General features: G+C 54.3%; 2 protein-coding genes across 4 annotated transcripts in view; one reads left to right on the top strand and one right to left on the bottom strand.

Moving 5' to 3' along the window:
* Positions 1 to 9,886, bottom strand: part of PTPRA (protein tyrosine phosphatase receptor type A) — a 131,592-nt gene extending 121,706 nt beyond the window's left edge. For 2 of the 3 annotated variants that reach the window (XM_059470824.1, XM_059470822.1), the window contains exon 1: positions 9,652 to 9,886. The gene's annotated coding sequence lies outside the window, so the exon portion shown is untranslated. The remainder of the gene's footprint in view (positions 1 to 9,651) is intronic. The other variant, XM_059470823.1, reaches the window with a different exon arrangement.
* Positions 9,887 to 11,975: 2,089 nt separating this feature from the next.
* On the top strand, positions 11,976 to 19,304 carry MAVS (mitochondrial antiviral signaling protein). Its single transcript, XM_059471228.1, has 7 exons — positions 11,976 to 11,996; positions 12,626 to 12,755; positions 12,866 to 13,046; positions 13,359 to 13,576; positions 13,924 to 14,488; positions 15,618 to 15,769; positions 16,399 to 19,304. Exons 2-7 carry the CDS (start codon positions 12,639 to 12,641, stop codon positions 17,032 to 17,034), a joined length of 1,869 nt encoding a protein of 622 aa, XP_059327211.1. The 5' UTR covers positions 11,976 to 11,996; positions 12,626 to 12,638; the 3' UTR covers positions 17,035 to 19,304.
* The last annotated feature ends 2,240 nt before the right edge of the window (positions 19,305 to 21,544 follow it).

Below are 21,544 nucleotides of genomic sequence, written 5' to 3'. Positions count from 1 at the left end.
ATTTGCCTGTAGCCAAATAGGTTTAAAGTCTCCTCAAGAGAAAATCTCAAGGATTATCCATGCTTTCCAATTTATTATTCATTTCTAACTCATCTCCATTCATCTCTAATTCATCATTGAGGGGATGGCATTAGTGCTATGGAAGGGGTATGAAACTGCAGCATTTGGAATAAAGTTGTACTTCTGAGCCTTCAAGAGTGGCCAGTTTGCAAGAGAGTGAAATCCAGAGGCTCTGAGACACACCATGTGTTCAACACCACTGGCAAACACATGTGAATATATTTATTTTCAAACAGATCCACATGAGCTTGGCTTCTGCAACACGAGTGAGAAGATTATCTGCTGGTGTGATAAAAACATGATTCAAATTGTAAAGCAGCAGGAAAAGTTTTGCATGCTGGCCTGCCACACAATATCAGCAGAAAAATTTATGGTACCTCTCGACCTGCAGGTCGTGAGCCAGGATATTCCTGTGCTGCTCATGGTGCCTGGAACAGGAGGCTGTGCTGGAATCTTTATAAACCACTAAAATGCTTTTTAAAAAAATCACACACAAAAGCAAATCCTGTTCTTCATATTTCTCCTCTTACTCAGTGAGATTTACTTATTTGAGGGTTCCAGAAAGCTCTAACAGCATCAGGATTGGCAGATCCTTTTGCTCCTGGTTTGGCTGAGCAGCCAGACCTGAGTTCCTTCCTGGCTTTTTTTTGTCACCTATTTCCCTGCCTTGCTTGGTCATTTCTTCCTCCAGCCCTGCTGCTCCTGTCCCTGGTCCAGGGCTGGGTCTGCACTGGGTATAGCAGAGTTTTTTGGGGATGGAGTGGCTGGAAGCAAGCAGCACTTTGAGCTGGTTGCAACCCCTCTGGGGCCAGGAGCAGATTTCCTGGGTGCAGAACCCTGTGTGACAGGGAGCACAACAGCAGTGACTGACACAATGAGTCTCATCAGCCCTGAGGTTGTGATTGAAGTGTTTGAAATCCCCAGAGGAGGAACTGACACACTACCTCCAAAAATCCAGGTGGAAAGGAAGGGATGGAGCTCAGACAATGCCAGGGATGGAGCTCGGACAATGCCAGGGATGGAGCTCGGACAATGCCAGGGATTTGTGGATCTGCTGCTTAATTGGCAAATTCACCACTGTGGCCTCTTGGAAGGAGTCCAGAGGAGGCCACCAAGATGATCAGATCTGCTGTGAGGAAAGAGAGAGAACTGGGATTGCTCAGCCTGGAGAAGGGAAGGCTTTGGGATGACCTAACTGGGGCCTTCCTAATATTGTAAAAATATAAAAAGAGACTGGAGCAACAGGAGAAGGGGGAATGGCTTCCCACTGAAAGAGAGGAGGTTTAGATCAGATATTGGGAAGGAATTCTTCCCTGTGAGGGTGGGCAGGCCCTGGCACAGGGTGCCCAGAGAAGCTGTGGCTGCCCCTGGATCCCTGGCAGTGCCCAAGGATGGGGCTTGGAGCACCCTGGGATAGTGGAAAGTGTCCCTGCACATGGCAGGGAGTGGAATGAGATGATCTTCAAGGCCCTTTTCAACCAAACCACGCTGTGATTCTGTGATTCCATCATCAGTGCTCCCAGAGGACAAGTGAGGATGGCTGGGTGGCAGTTTTGGGGAGAAGCTCCACAAATTCTCTTTTGGGCAGATGATCTCCAGCTCCCTGGGGAAGAACAGCCCCAGGGACACATCCTGGCCTCAGCAGCCACAGCAGGAACTGCTGCTCTCCTCAGCCCTGGAGCAAGGTCACCACTGCTGGGGTGGAGCCCACAGCCAGCTAACCCCCCTGGGCTTTAGATCATCACAACAATCAGAGATTATTTCAAAACCTCATGATATGGGAGGACAGTCATGCTGGGGGGGCTGGTTCAGCCCCAGAGCAATCCAGTGCTGATTGATTCACTGCTCATACCTGCATCCAGCCTTCCTCTCACCTATTACTTCATGCACAGAACCTACAAGCTCCAACAGGCCAAACCCTGCTTTTTCAGACAGGTATGCTGCTGCATCACCTCCACAATTGTCACAGACATCTTTTATGAAAAATCCTTTCTTTAGGATTTTTACTCCTGAGAAGCTGGGAGGCCTCAGGAACAAAATGTAAACATTGATTATCTGCTGCTGTGGGATGCAACAGGTGCATCTGTGATTAGCCCATGTTGGATGTTTCTAATTAATGGCCAATCACAGTGAGATGGTTTGGACAGAAAGTTTGAGACACAAGCTTTTGTTAACAGTCTTTCTTTTTCTATTCTTGCTAGCCTTCTGATGAAATCCTTTCTTCTATCCTTTTAGTATAGTTTTAATGTAATATATATAATGAAATAATAAATCAAGCCTTCTGAAAGATGGAGTCAGATCCTCATCTCTTCCCTCATCCTCAGACCCCTGTGAACATTGTCACACACAATGAGCCTCTAACACACCTTTACTGATGGAGTTTGGAGTGCCAAGAAGTGTCCTGGACCCCCAAATTATGAATTCAGGTTTTAAAACTCTGTGTCTAAGCAGCATCAATCAACCAAGGTGTCTGCTGGTCAGGTATCAAGCCAATAAAAGTTCATTTTCTGCCAGCTGGCATTTCCAGGCTGGACATCTCCCATTTCCAATTCCTCCAGGACTCATCCTGAAGAGATGTCCATGGCCTCAGTGCTCACAACCCCATCAGCAAACACTGAACCTGCACTGAAATTCATCTCATTTTACCTGGGTAAAGCAGGAAGGATGCCCTGCGCCTCCCCTTCTTCAGACATGCAGGGATTTGGGGCAGGGAAGGGATTTGGCTGCTTTCCCTTCCCTCACAAAGGAAAGCAGAGCAGGGATGTCCTGGAAGGACCAGAAAATAGCAGTGGATGGAGTCAGACTGCGGGGCAGGATGAGGAAATCCTCCTTGTGGCAATAAAAAGGTCTCAAGTGCTTGGCTGGGGTGCCAAGAATCCACCAACAGGCCAGGCTGGCTCAGAAGCAGCTTTTCACATCAGTGCAGTGAGAACATTTCTGTTTATTTGTTCCTCAGCCTCAGCCAAGAAGGAAGGAGGTGCTGCTCTGTTCCTCCCCTCACCACACTTGTGCTCAGCTCCCTGCAACAGCAGAAAGCTTCAAATTGGTGACACCTCCACCTCCTGCCACCCTGCAATGTTTGGGCTCACAGACAGCTTTAAATTTTGCTTCAGATGGCATGGCATGACCTGACTCACGTGGGAAAGGCAGAGGTTACACTCTCATCTGCTCCTCTGAAGTCAGAGAATTCTTGTTTTCCATCCCAGGCCCAAATTAGTGCTAATTATTCCATGCAAAATGGAGTTGCTTCAACAGGAAGGAATTAGGACAACAAATTATTCTGGAATAAAGAGTCACTGCTGCCTGAGCAAGTGATCTGCTTGTTTGCACAGAGAAGAAAAGGAGCTTTCTCAAGGCCAGGTTGGACAGGGCTTGGAGCAACCTGGGATGGTGGAAGGTGTCCTTTATCATTATTATTTAAGCTGGAATGAGATGAGCTCTAAGGTCCATTCCAATCCAAATTATTCCCTGATTCTCTAATTCTTCTATTTGGGGAAAAAAATTAGTTCCAATTTTAAAAATATTTCCAACCTCCACACCTGTTACTCATTCTCCCACAGGTGTAATTCTTCCACAGGTCTTTTTGGGGAAAAAATAGTCCCAATTTTATAAAGATTTCCAACCTCCACACCTGTTATTCTCCCACAGGTGTAATTCTTCCACAGCTCTTTTTGGGAAAAAAATAATCCCAATTTTATAAAGATTTCCAAGCTCTGTGCCTGTTACAGCAGACACTGGGATGTTGTGCATGACCAATGTGCCAAACCCAACCCACACTCAGGTGTTTTGACTGCCACCATCAAAACTGCTGCTGCCATAAACACACAGGTACCACAGGAAGAACCACAGCACGGTGGGTTTGAAAGCTGTGGGTGATGCCTCCAGCCAGGAGAGCCCTGATTTGGGCCAGGGAGGGGCAGGCACACAGGGTTTCCCTCCATGGAGACACAACCTCAAACCTGCAGGACTTGGGGCTGTGGAGATGAATTACTGGAATGCTCTGGTACAGAATTGTGCAATCACAGCATGGTTGGGGTTGGGAGGGACCTTAAAGCTCATCTCATTCCAACCCCCAGCCATGATAAAGGACATCTTCCACCATCCCAGGTTGCTCCAAGTCCTGTCCAGCCTGGGGATGGAGCAGCCACAGCTTCTCTGGGCACCCTGTGCCAGGGCCTGCCCACCCTCACAGGCAAACATTTCTTTCTGAAATCCTGTCTGACCCAACCTCTGGCAGTGGGAATCCATTCCCTGTGTCCTGTCCCTCTATCCCTTGTCCCAAATCCCTCTCCAGCTCTCCTGGAGCCTCTCTTCAGGCCATGGAAGAGGTTCTGAGGTCTCCCGGGAGCCTTTTCTTCTCCAGGTGAGAGAAGCTCTCAGCCTGAGCAGAGCAGAGGGGCTCCAGCCCTTGGAGAACTTTTATTGCTTCTTCTGGAGTCACTTTAGGTTCTTGTTGGAGCCAGCACTCCCCACCATCCCCTCCTCCCTGCACAAACACAGCAACCCCTCCCCAGAGGGGCAGCTCCCACCTTGCTGCACTACAGAAAAAACCCAGGTAAGGCCACATGGAGCAGCTGTGGAAGCAGCACTGCTCTCATGGGGAGCTCCAGGACCATGGTGGGAGCCTGGAGATGACATGGAAATCCTCCTAAAGGGGTCAGACAGAGAAAAGAATGAATGAGCTGCCCCTTCACCAGTGCCTGTGTGTGACAGTGACAATGCCATGGATCCCACATGTTTCTCACACACACAGAAGTTTCAAGTGCTGACAGGTAGCACTCTGACAGCCCAGCCACGTGAGCTGCACCAGAGAAAAAGGGTTTCCAGAGTATTTGGGAGTTTAATGAGCAGCAAACACTCGTGATGGAAGCCACTCTAGCCACTTATAAAAACTGGAGGCATCAGGAAGAACAGGATTGCACCAGCCTGCAGCGATACCCAGGAGCTGCTGCTCCAGAGGAAGATGCAGGAAATCATTCTGGACAGCTCAGGAATCACTTGCTTATCACTAAATCTCTTCCTAAGCCCTTCAGATAGTGATTAAGCACAATGGTTCATACCCTAGATATTAAATATTAATCCTCCCTAATGTGACTGCCGATGCTCTGGTTATCCAGTTTGGATAACCACACACCCCAAACCACAGAAACACAACACACAAAACCCAGCAGTGCTCTGTGATCCAGCCAGAGCCTCCCTGGGCTCTGAGCCTGGAAGGAAAGCAGCAGGATGCCACTGAAAGCAGGGGGGAAAGGGTTAAAGAGCAGGAGATGAATCAGCCAGTGCTCTCCAGGCGGACATTTCCTACCTCTGCTCAAGTGGCTCTTCCTGTCTGCAGCCTTGGGGATGCTCACAGACCTGCCTGCCTCCCAATGACTTCCACAGCCAGGGGAAAGCCCAGGGATTGCTTTGATTTCCAGGGGAAAATGGGATTTGTGAATGAGCCCAGAGAGCAGCTGCCAGGGGTCACCGTGTCACACCAGGAGGGGGGACCAGGAGCAGCTGGTGCCAGCCCTGACCCCATGGAAACCCTACAGGTGCCACTCCTGACCCTATGGAACACTCCTGATCCTATGGAAACCCCACAGGTCCCACTCCTGACCCTATGGAAGCACTCCTGACACTATGGAAACCCTACAGGTGCCACTCCTGACCCTATGGAACACCCCTGACCCTATGGAAACCCCACAGGTGCCACTCCTGACCCTATGGAAACCCCACAGGTGTCACTCCTGACCCCATGGAAACCCTGAGGTGGCACCCCTGACCCTATGGAACACTCCTGACCCTATGGAAACCCTACAGGTGCCACTCCTGACCCTATGGAAACTCTACAGGTGCCACCCCTGACCCTATGGAACACTCCTGACCCTATGGAACACTCCTGACACTGTGGAAACCCTACAGGTGCCACCCCTGACCCCATGGAAACCCTACAGGTGCCACTCCTGACCCTATGGAAACCCTACAGGTGCCACCCCTGACCCTATGGAAACCCTACAGGTGCCACTCCTGACCCTATGGAACACCCCTGACCCCATGGAAACCCTGAGGTGGCACCCCTGACCCTATGGAACACTCCTGACCCTATGGAACACTCCTGATCCTGTGGAAACCCTACAGGTGCCACCCCTGACCCCATGGAAACCTTACAGGTGCCACTCCTGACCCTATGGAAACCCTACAGGTGCCACTCCTGACCCTATGGAACACTCCTGACCCTATGGAAACCCTGCAGGTGCCACCCCTGACCCCATGGAAACCCTGAGGTGGCACCCCTGACCCTATGGAACACTCCTGACCCTATGGAAACCCTACAGGTGGCACCCCTGACCCTATGGAAACCCTACAGGTGCCACTCCTGACCCTATGGAACACTCCTGACACTATGGAAACCCTACAGGTGGCACCCCTGACCCTATGGAAGCACTCCAGGTGCTCAGTCCCACAGAAAATATCCCACCCCACGCTCCCCAGTGTTTTGAGCGTCCCACAGACCACAGAGTGGTCAGCCAAGCACAGCAGAGGTCACACAGCCTCTGGATTGGGATTACCCTGCTGGAAACTCAGAGGGTTGGGGCAGAACAGATGCAGGCTGGCAGCAGGAGGAGACAGGGAGAGGGGAATTCGAGCCACTCATGCATGAGGATGATGATGCTGGACATGGAGCGGTATCACAGAGCAGCACAGAGGTGCAGCTGTTTGTGAGGGATGTGTCAGGAGGGCAGGGCTGTGTCTCCTTAGTCCACAGCAGCACCAGCACGCTGGAAATGGGAAATATCAGTTCCAGCACCTCCCAGGATGCCCCACTGCTTTCACACAATCCCAGAGCCATTTAGGCTGGAAAAGACCTCCAAGATCATCTGGTGACCAATCCCCACCTTGTCACCAGAGCAGAGCACTCAGTGCACATTCAGTTGTTCCTTGGATGACTCCACCACCTTCAGCCAGCTGTAACCAACCAGGTGCTTTAAGCAAAGCTGTTTTAATAAAGATCAGGCAAAAACCCCCAGGAAGCTCTCCAACAGGGATGGAAAGAAACCTGTGGAATGGGAAGGTGGCAGTGCCCACTTTCTGCCCACCACAAACACTGAGTCTCTGTCTCCCCAGCAGCCCCAGATCCCAGGGGATTTGGGCTCCCTGTTCCCCAAAAACCTTCCTAGCTCTTCACCTGGCCACAGCAGAAGCCACCAGGGAGGTGGCAGTGCCATCACCATCCCTGTGATCCCTGTGACAATGCCATCACCATCCACATCGAGCCTGGGAGCGGTGCTTTCCCAACCAGCACAGAGTTTCCATCTGATGCTCCACAGAGACAAATCCTCCCTGCAAACCTGGCTGCACATCCTTCCCCTGCTGCAGCAACAGGAATTAAAATAAAGATGAAAAACTCCTGTTGGGGCCGCACTTTTATTTCCTGTCCTTTCTAGAACTCCTTGTACAGGAGGAAAAAAATAAATTCTTAAATATTTCCAAGCATCCTGCATGCTTGCAGCAAGCTCTCCCCCAGCCACGGGCAGGCAGAGAAAAGGATGACTAATTTTTATTTTAGCATAAAAGACGCTGGGAGAGCGTCCTGTGAACGAGCTCAGTAAATTCCTGAGGCTCCCGGCAAGGACTCCAGCGCTCCTTGCGAAACTTCCCAGCTGGAAATGAAAAGGCACAAAACATCTTTGCTCTCCCTCCACAAACAGAGCTTGGGATTCCTTTCACGACAGTATTTGGATTTTTTTTTTTTTTAATGTCAGTCCATATTTAGCAGGAGGGAAAAAAAGCCTCCCTTCCTTCCTGTCACATTTTCCACCCTCGATGACATCCAAGATCAGAAACAAGCGAGCGCTGGCCGAGGAGGGAGGAGGATGCAGCTCCCGAGCGTGGGAGAGCCTGGAGAGGGACAGCAGCAGGGACATTCCCATTTGGGATTCCCGTTGGAGGGGACACACCCTTGGAGGAGTGGGAAGAGCCAGTGGGAAGGGGACAGAGCCCTGGAGGAAGGGACAGAGCCCTGGAGGAAGGGACAGAGCCCTGGAGGAAGGGACAGAGCCCTGGAGGAAGGGACAGAGCCCTGGAGGACGGGACAGAGCCCTGGAGGACGGGACAGAGTCCTGGAGGAAGGGACAGAGCTCTGGAGGAAAGGACAGAGCCCTGGAGGAAAGGACAGAGCCCTGGAGGAAGGGACAGAGCCCTGGAGGATGGGACAGAGCTCTGGAGGAAGGGACAGAGCCCTGGAGGAAGGGACAGAGCCCTGGAGGACGGGACAGAGCTCTGGAGGAAGGGACAGAGCCCTGGAGGAAAGGACAGAGCCTTGAAGGAAGGGACAGAGCCTTGGAGGAAAGGACAGAGCCCTGGAGGAAGGGACAGAGTCCTGGAGGAAGGGACAGAGCCCTGGAGGAAGGGACAGAGCCCTGGAGGAAAGGACAGAGCCTTGGAGGAAAGGACAGAGCCCTGGAGGAAGGGACAGAGCCCTGGAGGAAGGGACAGAGCCCTGGAGGAAGGGACAGAGCCCTGGAGGAAAGGACAGAGCCTTGGAGGAAAGGACAGAGCCCTGGAGGAAGGGACAGAGCTCTGGAGGACGGGACAGAGCCCTCAGACCCCACAGGGTGTCCCTTCCAATTCTCCACCCTGGAGCATCTCCTGGAAGGATGGCCCAGGGAGCAGCCAGGCCACAAGTCCCCAAGCTGGAATATTGGTCCCCAAAGAAGCTTTTGGCCACCTGGATGTGCCCAGGGATTCAGGAGGGTTCCTCACTGAGCCTGATGGAGGCGTGCAGGGAGCCCGGTGGTGCTGGGTGGTGGCAGGAGGTTGTGGCCATGGTGGCCCTGCCCTGCAGATGTTTTTTGGGTTTTGGAGGGGTGTCCCCAGCTTGGCCCCCCGTGTCCAACCCTGTGGGTCACTACAGATCCACAGGTGGGAGTTCATAGAATGAGGGAATGGTTTGGGTGGGAAGGGACCTTAAAGCTCACCTTGTTCCATCCCCTGCCACGGCAAGGACACTTTCCACTGTCCCAGGGTGCTCAGAGCCCCATCCAAGCTGGCATTAAACACTTCCAGGGATCCAGGGGCAGCCACAGCTTCTCTGAGCAACCTGTGCCAGGGCCTCACCACTCACCCAGGGAAGAATTCCTTCCTAACATCTAATCTAACCATACTCTCAGCGTGAGAGTATTCCCCCTTATCCTGTCACCCTTATAAAAAGTCTCTCTCTATTTTTCCTGCGTGCTGCCTTCAAGCACTGACAGAGCCCCATTAGATCTCCCCGAATCCCTCTCTCCTCCAGGCTGGACAATCCCAATTTTCCCAGCCTTTCCTCGCATCCCTCCCATCAACTCAGTGGCCTCCTCTGGACCCGCTCCAAGGGAGCAAATCCAAGATCCCCAGCCCGCGCTCACTTTCAGAAATCCTCATTCTCACCAACAAACAACACCTACAAACACACGAACACCAAACCCCAAGTTCAGCGCCGGCAGGGCGGGGGTGCCCCAACTCCACGGACACGCCTGGATCGCTCCCCTCGCCCCTTCCATCACCCCCAGGCCACCACAACCACCCCGAGCCCACCCCGGGGGGCACCTGCGGGCCCTCCCCGCTCACCTGCGGCCGCCGCTCCCTCACCGGCTCCCGCCCAAACGGCTCCGCTGCGAGGCCGCCCCGGCCGCCCGTAACCATGGACGGCGCAGCGGGGGAGGACGCGGGGGTGGAGGGGATCGGGGGAAAAGGGGAGGGGGAGATGAGGGAAGGGGAAGGGGTGCGGGAAGCCCCCGCCGCCCCTCGGGGCTCTCCCGGCGCTCAGCGGCGCCGCCGCCGCCGCCCGCCCGCTGCCGCCGCCATCGTGCGGCTCCGGCCCGGGGGCGTGGCCGGGGCGTGGCCATGGGCGTGGCCAGGCGGGCCCGCGGCGCGGGGCGGTGCTGCCCCCTGGTGGCGCGGAGGCGGCACTGCGCCCCTTCCCGGTTCCCACGTCCCAAAATTCCGGAGTAGGAAAAATTAATAAATAAATAAATTAATTAACTAACTCACTATTAATGAGGAAATTAATTACAAACATAAAGTTTTGGTGGGGTACTACAGGAATGTCGGAGAAACCTCTTAGGAAGGAGGTGCAGAGACAGGACAATGAGTAATGCGTACAAGTTGAAAAAGGGGGAATTTCTATTGGATATTAGGGGGAAATTCTTTGCTGTGACCATGGTGAGAACAGAGCAGGTTGCCCAGGGAAGTCGTGGATGCCCCAGCGCTGGAAGTTTTCAAAGCCAGGTGGGATAAGGCCTTGAGCAACCTGGTTTAATGGGGCCTCACTCTGACCGTGGCAGGCTTGGGATGATCTTTAAAGTCCCTTCCAAACCTTTAACATTTTGTGATTCTATGATTCTGGTCTTTATGATCATGATTGTACGATTCTGTGGTTCTGTAATTTATGATCGTGATTGTATGATTCTGTGATTCTGGGATTTATGATGATGATTGTACACTCTGTAATTCTGTGAACAGAAATTCCTGGGTGCAACTGAGTGGCTTTTTTGTTTTCGTGAGGTAAGTTTTGATCACCAACAAGATCTCTTCTTAATCAGAAACAATCCAGAAAAATGATCCTTTTTTATAATTTAGAATGAGAAAAGCTGGCTTCAATTAATTATAACTACAGAATGGTTTGGGTATGAAGGAACCTTAAAGAGCATCTGGTTCTACTCCCCGCCATGGACAATTTTCCACCATCCCAGGTTGCTCCAAGCCCCATCACCCGTGGCCTCAGACACTTCCAGGGATGAGGCTTTTCTGGAGAAACTGCGCCAGTGCTCACATGAAAGACCAAGTTCCTCATATCCAGGTGGAACTTCCATCAGTTTCTGCCCTTTGTCTCTTGTCCCATTGCTGGGCACCACGGAGCAGAGCCTAGTCCATCCTCTTGGCACGCCACCTCTAGATGTTTATACACATTGATGAAGTCCCCCCTCAGATGTCTGCTCTTGAGGCTGAACAGCTCCCAGAATCACAGAATACCGAGGTTCAAAAGGACCTCTGGAGATCATCCAGTCCAACCGCCTGTCAAGGCAGTGTCACATGGAGCAGGTGACACTGGAATGTGTCCAGGTGGGTTTGGAATGTGTCCAGAGAGGGAGACTCCAGGGCCTCTCTGAGCAGCTGTTCCAGTGCTCTGCCACCCTCAGCATAAAGAAATTCTTCCATGGTCTCCCTGTCCCCGTTCCAGGATCTGTCCCCGCTCCATGCTCACCCTGTCCCGCTGCAGGACCGCCCTGTCCCCGTTCCAGCATCTGTCCCCGCTCCATGCTCTCCCTGTCCCTGCTCCAGGATCTGTCCCCGCTCCATGCTCTCCCTGTCCCCTCTCCAGGATCTGTCCCCTCTCCATGCTCTCCCTGAGCCCTCTCCAGGACCTGTCCCCGCTCCAGGATTGCCCTGTCCCCTCTCCAGGATCTGTCCCCTCTCCATGCTCTCCCTGTCCCCTCTCCAGCATCTGTCCCCGCTCCATGCTCTCCCTGTCCCCGCTGCAGGATCTGTCCCTGCTCCATGCTCTCCCTGTCCCCGCTCCAGGATTGCCCTGTCCCCCTCTCCAGGATCTGTCCCCTCTCCATACTCTCCCTGTCCCCTCTCCAGGATCTGTCCCCTCTCCATGCTCTCCCTGTCCCCTCTCCAGGACCTGTCTCCGCTCCATGCTCTCCCTGTCCCCTCTCCAGGATCTGTCCCCTCTCCATGCTCTCCCTGTCCCCTCTCCAGGACCTGTCTCCGCTCCATGTTCTCCCTGTCCCCACTCCATGCCCTCCCTGTCCCCGCTGACCCCAGACACACGGAACCGGTCACACCCCCTGTCAATCACTACCTGTCAATCACCGTGACGGGCGTGCGCCACAGCCAATCAGCGGCGGACGCGACGCAAAGGGGGCGGGACCATAGCTGTGCCGGGCGCGCGGCGGCGGCGGGCGCAGGTGAGGGGCCCTCAGGGGCCGTGAGGGCGGCGGGGAGGGGACACCGGGGCCGCACTGACCCCTGCGGCCGCCACGGCCCTGGCCGCCACCGCCGGCCGCTCTGCCAGGCGGATCTGCGAGCGGAGAACCTCCCGGAGCTCCCCCGGGGGTTGAAGGTCGCGCTGAGGGCGGGGGGGCCCCCGCCGTGAGGGCGCGCAGAGCCGCGTCGCGGCCTGCGGGCCGCTGTTCCCTGTGGGAAGGAGCCCTGTGCTTTCCCCTTTGGTTTTCCCGTTGCTTGTGCGAGATTCCCGCCCTGGCCTCTGGCGCTTGTCTTGGCCGTGCCGCTTGTTTTTCCCTGTCGCCTGTCGTGACCCTGCCGCCAGGCCAGCCCCCAACCCGCCGACGGAATCCAAACAACCAGAGTGGGAATAAACACGGTCTGGGCAATGGTAGAAATAAGCGAGGTTTATGGAAGTGAAGCTGAGCGTTGAGCTTAAACCCACACGAATTTTCTGTGCGTGATTTCCGACAGGATTTCCCCTGTCTCATCGCGGTGTCTGTGCCAGGGCACGGGTGCCTGCCCGAGCTTCTGAGACAGCCTGAGGCTCACCCGCAGCCTCTGCTCACCCGCAGCCTCTGTCCCTCTGCAGGTGCTGAGCCACGATGGGTTTGGCTGAGGACAAAGTGTACACCCACATTACGAGAAACCTCAAGAAGTTCGGGACTATCCGAGTGGCGTCGCTGGCCAATTCCCTGACCTGCCTGGTTGATTCTGACAGAGTAATTTCCTGTTTGCCTGAGCTCTGCCAGGCTCCTTCCCCAAGGACAACATAGAGCTGTCTTACCTCTAAACCAGACCCTCTCTTAGATACCCTGTGTGTTTTTCCTAGGAGGAACTCCTGGCCCGGGAGGAGACACGGGGCAACCAGGCAGCCGTGTTTAGGTTCTATCAGCACCTGAGGTGTCGCAAGGGCTGGGTGCAGGATCTCATCCAGGCACTGCACCACAACAACGCAGGGCACTTGGCTGATGAGCTGCAGGAAGTCTATGATGCCTGGCAACCTCGACCTCGTATGTAGCCTCATCCTTCCTGGGTGTGTCCTGTGGGGTGCTGGAGATGGGGGCATGAAGTTGTCTCTGTGCCTGCCTCAGTTTCCCAGGGTGCTGGAGGTGTCTGTGACTGTCCCAGGGATGTCCTTCACTGTGGTGACATGTCTGAGGATGACAGACCCATGTTTGAAAGCGGCTGAGGGAAGATGGAAAGATGAACAAAGGGGTGCTGTGGGCTTGGCTGATGTGGGGACAGAGCAGGGACTGTCTCAGTGTCACACTTATCCTCTGCTTCCTCAGCTTTTCCTGCAATGATCCACTTGTCTCTTCCAGGTTCCTCAGCTCCTGCTGCTGCCCCCTCCCTTCCCAGTGATGCCCATCCCAGGCCTTCCTCCATCAGTGCCCAGACACCACCCCGGGGGCCAAATTCTGCCCCGCTGGCTGGGCAGCCACGCCGAGACCTGGCCACTGGTGACCATCCCCCTGTCCTGCCCAGTGCTGGCACCACCACGAGCACGGAGCTGGAGGCCAGAGTGCCTGTGCAGGAATCGGTGAGCAGGGCACAGGTTGGATGGGGACACAAAGATCCCTTTTGGCCCTTTGGATTAGGTATGGGGAGCCTGTGGTGGGGCCAGGGCCAGCCAAAGCAGCCCCTCACTGCTGATCTCTGCTGCATCTGGTAGCTTACAGCTCATATATGGCCCTGTAACTGAATTCCAGGGGCATTCCATTCCATGGGGAGAGTGCAGGTTCTGCTTTGCCAGTCCAGGCTTCTCTCCACAGCCCCCAACGCCTGGGTGGGTCCCAAAGAGAGACCCCAGACCCCCTTCATAACCAGCCTCATGGGTGTCCCAAACCCCCTCATCCCAGTGATTTAACACATCTCATTTCCTTCCAGCTCCCCAAAAAACTCCCGGAGCAAGAGAGTCCCCAGCCGGTTCCACCTGGGAGCAAAGTCCATGGCGGAGCGAGCGGCGGACACAGCGCAGAGGGGGATCTCTCCCACCCCGCCGGGGCCGTGCCAGTGTCACCAGGGACACCAGGGATGGCTGTGCCACCAGCAGTGTCCCCAGAGCAGGGCCGGGACTGGCTGAGCCGCCGGCCGGTGTGTGTGGACAATGGGTTTTTTGGGAATGCCAACCACCTGCACCGCGGCACGCCCGGCCTGGGCCTGGGCAGGGCTGCTCCATCCAGGGATGCAGGTGCCACTCACAGCCCTGGGCAGCCCAGGAACGAGCCCGAAGAGAGCTCAGATGTCTCCACAGAGTCACCACCGAGCCTGGAGGGGGCCACTCGTGCTGTGCCCCCAAACCCAGTGCCAACAAAGCAGCCTGTGCCAAGCTCTGGGCAGGGTGAGCCCACAGGAAGCTTCGTGGATGTGCGCAGCCCCCTCCTCATCCAGGAGCAGTTTGATGTGGAGAAGAAGCGGGTGGGGACGCTGCCACAGCACCCAGGGAGTGCAGGTGGGTGTCCCTCCTGGCAGAACCAGGCAGCCACCGGGGAGCAGGAGGTGCTGCTGAGAGCCCCTCACTGCAAGAGTGTTCCAGAGATGGGAATGGAGCTGGGAGGGCTCTAGAGCATAAGTCTGATGAGGAGCAGCTCAGGAAGATGGGAGAGCTCAGTCTGGAGAAAAGGAGGTTTGGGAGAGACCTTCTTGCTCTCTACAACTCCCTGACAGGAGGGTGGAGCAGGGTGGAGATGTAACAGGCAACAGGATGAGAGGAAAATTGTGTCATGGGAGGTTTAGGTTGGAGAGGAAGGAAAATTTCTTTTTGGAAGAGGTTGTCAAGCAGTAGAATAAGCTGTCCAGGCCAGCCAGTGGTAGTCACCATCCCTGGAGGGATTTTGAAGGTGTTTGGATGTGGCATTTGGGGACAGGGGTTAATGGTGGCCTTGGCAGTGCTGGGGGAATGATTGGAGTGGAATGGAGTGGAGTGGAGTGGAATGGAATGGAATGGAATGGAATGGAATGGAATAGAATAGAATAGAATAGAATAGAATAGAATAGAATAGAATAGAATAGAATAGAATAGAATAGAATAGAATAGAATAGAATGTTTTGTTTGGAAGGAACCCACAATGGTCATCTCATCCATCTGCATTTTAATTTTGGCAGTTTGGGAGCAGCTTTGAGGTGTGAAAGTTCTCCCCCTGGTTTGCAGAGATCTTTGTATGCATGTGGGGGAATTTTAGCATCTCCTACATCACTCACCTTTGGGCATCTAAGAATCAGGATAAAGCCCTGTCCTCCACACCAGGGTCTTGGGGTGGGAAAAGAGACACCCAGCTCTTCCAGCCCTTTCCATTCTGCCATGTGGGGTCAGCACCTCCTGGCCGGGGGGACATGGAGTTTCAGGAGCCTTAAAAGCCTCTGTTTGCCTTGGTGCCCTCCCTGCCTGAGTTACCTGCGGCTGCAGGGAAAGCTCGGGTGCCACAGCAGAGCCAGAGCACTGGGTCTGGGTCCTGCTCCCTGTGCCACCCCCTCAGCTTGAGGACTGTCCTGTCACAGCTTCCTTGAGGAAGGACAAATCAGCAAATCTCACCTTTTAGGCCCCCTGGTTAACACAACACGTTTTATTTTCTCCCTGACAGGTCCTTCAGTGGAAACAGCTCCCCTGGGTGCCACCCCTGTGCCCAGAGCCACTGTCCCATCCCGTGACAGCTCTGTGAAGTCTCTTACGCAAAAGAAGCTGCCTGTTGGGAACAGAGCCAGCAGCACCCCCTGTGTGCCAGCCAAGGAGAAAGTAGGTGACCTTTCCTCTTGCCACTTGCACTTCACTCCTGTCCTTGTGCACTCCCAGTGGTTAGGAGATTTTCTGTTGCAGTGTCACACTGGTGACGAGTTTATTCAGGGATTTTTAACCCCCACTGTGGTGTTTATGTTACCATCCACACACATTGTGTGGTGGAGCATGGGAGAAGGGGGCCAAACTCTGTTGGGCTTTGACTCCTTACCCTGCCAGTCAGTCTTCTGGCTTCCAGGTGCTGTTTTCCACTGTTCTTCCTTCCTCCCGCCTTCACCTCCCTGTTACCTGTGACCCAACCCGTGGGGACTGTGTTCAAGTGGCTTTGTTGGGACCTGTGTCCCCAAGCCCAGGCCATTGGGTGCTCCCCTTGATCCCCAGCCCCTCTCCTTGTCTCCCAAAGGTGCTCCCAGCCCCTCTCCTTGTCTCCCAAAGGTGCTCCCCAGTCCCTCTCCTTGTCTCCCAAAGGTGCTCCCCAGTCCCTCTCCTTGTCTCCCAAAGGTGCTCCCAGCCCCTCTCCTTGTCTCCCAAAGGTGCCCCCAGCCCCTCTCCTTGTCTCCCAAAGGTGCCCCCAGCCCCTCTCCTTGTCTCCCAAAGGTGCCCCCAGCCCCTCTCCTTGTCTCCCAAAGGTGCTCCCAGCCTCGGCAGACCCAGTCCTGGGCACAGCTGTGGTAGGTGGCTCCGAAGGCGTGGCTGGGAGATCGGCTTCCCGGGTGAGCTCTGCCACGAGCATCTGGGCACCTCAGAGTGATGAGGAGAAGGAAGAGGAGCTCAGCAAGCCAGATGTCCTCATGTCCACGCCTCCGGGCAGCCCAGAGGTGGCCAGCAGACACCCGAGCTCTCAGGAGCCCAGCAACCCCTCCAGCAGCCTTGGCCTCGGCAGCGACCCGATCCTGGTGAGCAGGGATAGCCTGAGCTCAGGAGCAGCACTGCCCAGAGTCTCCTCAGTTCCTGCAGGCCCCAGAGCAAAGGAGGCACCTGGAGCAAGGAGAGACTCCTGTCCTGCTCCAGGCTGGGACAGCAGCTCCCTGGGCACCCACGAGCTCCGTGTGGATCATCACCCCAGCGTCCAGCTTGGAGCCGACAGCGATGGGGTCACTCCCCTTGGAAGCTCCGTGAATTCCGGCTCTGGCAGTGCCACCAGCTCCCCTCAGGGCAGAGCCCCAAAGGGGGACAGCAGTGGCCTGTCCCTGCTGTACATCCTTCCAGCTGTGGGCATCATTTCTGCCGTGGCGTTCGCCGTGTACGCCCGGCTGCGGAAATAGCGATGGGACACCCCGACAGTGACACAGCCAGGGGTTGCTCTGGCAACAGGATTTTGGCCAATGCATTTGAAGCCTGAAGAGTAGCAAAGGGCAGTAGGGGCGTTGTTAAATCTTTTTCTGGAAGGTTCTGCTGGAAGAGGCCTTGGTACATGATGCTGTTGGGTTTGGGTCCGTTCCCTCCCGTTTCCCAGCCATCTTCTTGGCTGTAGCCTTCTCTTTTTACAGCCCTCAGGGAGAAGATCTCGCTCCAAAATGTTCTGTTGAGTCAAAAAGAAAAGCACTTATGGTGATTCTCCACGTCTTGTTTGGTCCCAGGAAGTCTCAGGGAAAAAACTGGTGATCCAAAGGGTGACCTCCAGGTCCTTTGTGCAATGCAGCCCGGAGAGGTGGTGCAGGTATCCTGTAACAGCAGAGCTTATTTTCTTGGCTCTGCTCATCTTGGCTTGAAAATGTGCCCAAGGGTGGGTGCAGCAGCCTCCACTGGACATCTCATGTTCAGTTTGCCTTACTTGGTGTCTCTGGCTCTGCTGCTCCTTCTGGGATTGTTTCATGTAGTACTGACCCTGGGGATAAACATGAGGGTCAGGAAAGAGCTGCATCTAACAAGCATTATCAAGGATCAGCCTCATTTCACCCCCTCCAGGCAGAGAAAGGGGTTTCTGATTTAAGAGGAATGTTTCAGGCAATGCCAACTTCAAGCAGACTTGGTCCCACAGAAAGTTGCTGGGTGTCTTTGATTTTTAGGCTGGATCTTTGGAGTTTGGTTGGAAGGGTGGATGGAGTTCCTGATACCTGTTGTTGTGGGGTAGGGGTGTAGGAACCTTCTGCCCAGGCTGGGACACAAACAGGATCAACTGCAGGGAGGCCACAGCAGAGTCTGAGATGCTCTGGGCTGTGGGGAGACCTTGGAGCACCTTCCAGTGTCTAAAGGGCTTGGATCAGACTGGTCCTGGGGGAGGTGTCCCTGCCCATGGCAGAGGGCTGGGATGAGATGCTCACTGATGGCCCTTCCCACCCCAACCATTCTGTGATTCTAAAATACAGTGAAGCAGGGAAGCAGCAACAGCTTGGAATAATTACATTGCTCCAGGCTGCTCCAAGCCCTATTCAGCTTGGCCTTGAACTGTTCCAGTGATGGAACACCTGTGTCAGTGCCTCACCACCCTCACAGGGAAGAATTTCTTCCCAGTATCCCATATCCCTGCCCTCTGACAGTGGGAATCTGTTCCCCTTTGTGCTGTCCCTCCAGGTCCTTGTCCAAAGTCCTTCTCCAGCTCTCTTGTAGCCCTTTTAAGTACTGGAAGGTGCTGGAAGGTCTCTTCTGAGTATTCTCCAGGCTGAGAACTCCCAGGTCTCCAGAGCAGAGGGCTCAGTCCTGTGGCCTCACTGCAGCAGCTTCACATCCTTATGTTGGACACAGCACTGCAGGTGGGGTCTCAGCAGAGCAGAGCAGAGCAGAGGAGCAGAATCACTTCCCTCATCCCACTAACTTGTTCATCCTAAATGAGTTCCCAAAATCCTCTCTTCCTGCTGGCAGGGAGCCCAGCCCATCACACCCAGAGCTTGGCCTGTGGTGGGAAAGGTCACTCAGCCCTCAATGGCTGCTCCTCCCTCCCTATAGTTCCCTTCTGCCCAGAAATCCAAGAAGTGCCTCCATGAACCAAGGCCAGCCAGTAGATGCAGGAGGGAGGTGCTGATGTGCTGTGTCAGGGTGTCAGGGCTGCTTTCCAGAACAGCTCGAGGTGCTCATTCCTTGCTCAGTGCCTGCTGCTGAAGGAGGGAGGGACAATCCTTTAAACACACCCAGCCCCCTCTGCCAGGAGAGGGATGTGGGGCTGCTCTTCCCATCACAGATGAAATGGTTTTCACTCCCTAACAGGAGGGCCTTGCCTTCTGCACACTTTCTGTAATTCAGGGCAGATCCATGAGATCCCAAACCAGCCTCATCCATACCAAGGCTCTCTTCTCTGATGCTTTACTTGCCTGTGCAATTCTGCCCATGTTTTTCCATACATTTAAGCAACAGCTTGTATGCTTTGCCTTTTCATGTTGGGTTTCTCTTGTGGAACAGCTGGTTTGTCACCACCTCACACTGGGGAAAGCAGTTCAGATTGCTGCTGTGAAGTGCCAGGATTTTTCACAGTTGTTATGTAGCACTTTAAAGCCTCATTGGCAGGAGATGGTGCAGGAGGGAGCTGTGTCCCAGCACATCTTTTACTAACAGGCTAAAAAGCCTTTTACTAACTATAATAAATTGGTTTGATGCTTCACACTTGCCTTGTTGTGATTTGTGGGACGAAGAGCAGGAGGTTGGTGATGCTGTGGCTGGAGGCAATGCTCTGAAGGGCTCTGTTGGCAGTGACACTGAGAGACTGAGGTGACAGGAGGAGGTGACAGGGTTCAGGGTTCCAGAGCTCATTTTGGAGCAAGCACCTGGTCCAGAGGATGCCCATCATGGCAGGTTTTCATGTTGGTGGTTGGATGCCCAGGATGAAAACAGGGAAGGTGGTTCCTGAGGCAGTGAAGAGCTGAGCTGCACAGGTCAGGATGGTGTCATCAAGGAGGAACTGGGCTGTCACAGTTGAGATGGCCATGATACACAGAGTGTCACATATAATTTCAGAAGGCTTTAAGCATTCACCCATAGAGAGTAACACCAAGGCTGCATCTGCCCTCCTTGCTCTTTAGCCCAACTTTTACACCCGTCATGTTGATGCATTGCACCTGTGTGCCTCTGTTCCCTGTGTGATTGGTCAGTTCAGCTCAGCACTCCTTATTTTCAGTGCTGTTCACCTGCTTTTCACAGCTGTACCCATTGCAGGTGAGGCTGGCCACAGCCTCCCTCATAATTACCACACTCTGTGTGCCTACACTGGGAAAATTCTGAGAAATGCACCAAACATCTGCAAAGTTCAAGGGTGAAACAGAGGCACAAGGAGCTGAGGCTGGAAGAGAAGGGAGTGGATGTAACCAGGTGGACACTGCACAGATGTGTGCTGAGCAGCCAGGATGCTGCTTTATTCATTACCCAGGTTTTCTGCATGAATTCTGGGATCCTGCCCAGAAAATGGGCACCTTTTCCATGCTCAGCCACCTCAGCCACTCTGGGTTCAGCTCTGGAGCTGCTGCTCCTCTTTTCTTGTGCCCTGAGCAGCTCTGACCTGCACAACAGAGGCACCAACATCCTCAAACCAGTGCTCACCCCCTGTGTGCTGTTTGGGGACAAACAGGGAGCTTTTGGGAAGGAACAGCCCTTTCCTGTGCCCTCTCCATGCTCTGTCCCACAGCTGAGACACCCCACGAGCTTCCCAGCTCCAGGTGTGTCAAACACAGCCAGCAGGGCTTGAAAATACTCGAGAGGCAGCTCAGCCAGTTCCTTTTTTACCCAAATGAAAGCAATGCAGCTCTGAATGAGATTATTTGTGTTCAGAGAGCTCATCCTTTATCTCCTGTCACTGCCAACCCCATTTATCCACTTCCCCTACTCACCCAACAGGATATTAAAATACACCAACTGAATTTGGCCGATCCCTTTGTCCCGTTTTTACTCTGCCAACCAGGATTCAGCAAATTTTCATGGAAAAAATATCCCAGCTTTGTGGAATGTTGGTCGCTGATCCTTCAGGTATCGAATTAATGCCCGAGGGTTGTGGTGAGCTGGGATTACCTCGGGGCAGGTGAGGAGCGCCCTGGGTCACCATGCTTGGTGTGACAGCCAGCAATTAACATTCCACAAGGGAATCTCCATCATTATGGCATCCTGTAGGCTGGGAATCTGTGTTTTCCTTTTGAATTTTCATCCTGTTGGTTGTTGCTTACCCTTCTTCATGGTTGCCTCAATTTTTCCACCACCAGGGGTTTTCCTGCTGTGCTTACTGATAAATGTGGGATCAAGGTTTAAGAATTATGTTCAGACTGTTGAGAATTTTAAGATCTTAGCAGGAAATTCTTCCTTGTGAGGGTGGTGAGGCCCTGGAATGGATTTCCCAGAGAAGCTGTGGCTGCCCCTGGATACCTGGAGCTGTTCCAGACCAGGTTGGATGGGGCTTGGAGCCACCTGGGATAGTGGAAGGTGTCCCTGCCCATGGCAGGGGTTGGAACGAGGTGGTTTTTAAGGTCCATTCAGGCCCGCCATGGTGGGTTGCACACCGCCCCACGTCTGTATGCATCGTCATCTGCATATGCAAATCATATTCAAATAAGCCCCTCCGCGCGGCCCAGCCCAACCGAACCTACTGCGGTTCTTCCCTTCGGCCCCCCGCGTTGCCATAGTTACCCAGCTGTCAATCACCGCGCCTTCTCCCGCCCTTCCAGGACAACTCTCTCGATCATTGGGCGGTTGCTTTGTCAATCTCGGCTCAGAGGTAGCCCATAGGCCGGCGCTGCCGCATATCGGCCCGCCTCACTCCAGCGCACGCTTTTGATTGGGCAGCCGCGCTTGTCACTCTAGGCGGCCGACAGCAGGAGGCGGGCCCAGCTCCCCGCTGCCGCGCAATCCCGGTCTCCCATT

The sequence above is a fragment of the Ammospiza nelsoni genome, chromosome 4 (genome assembly GCF_027579445.1).
Source record: "Ammospiza nelsoni isolate bAmmNel1 chromosome 4, bAmmNel1.pri, whole genome shotgun sequence".
Classification (NCBI taxonomy): domain Eukaryota; kingdom Metazoa; phylum Chordata; class Aves; order Passeriformes; family Passerellidae; genus Ammospiza; species Ammospiza nelsoni.
The sequence above is the reverse complement of the archived record's forward strand: the minus strand, read 5'-3'. Positions and strand labels throughout refer to the sequence as shown.

What these genes read in the sequence shown, in the direction of transcription:
- MAVS (XM_059471228.1), top strand. Translation starts at nt 12,639, where the DNA reads ATGGGTTTGGCTGAGGACAAAGTGTACACCCACATTACGAGAAACCTC. An exon ending in GCCTGGTTGATTCTGACAGA is followed by an intron (nt 12,756 to 12,865) that starts GTAATTTCCTGT and finishes TGTTTTTCCTAG; the next exon opens with GAGGAACTCCTGGCCCGGGA. An exon ending in TGCCTGGCAACCTCGACCTC is followed by an intron (nt 13,047 to 13,358) that starts GTATGTAGCCTC and finishes TGTCTCTTCCAG; the next exon opens with GTTCCTCAGCTCCTGCTGCT.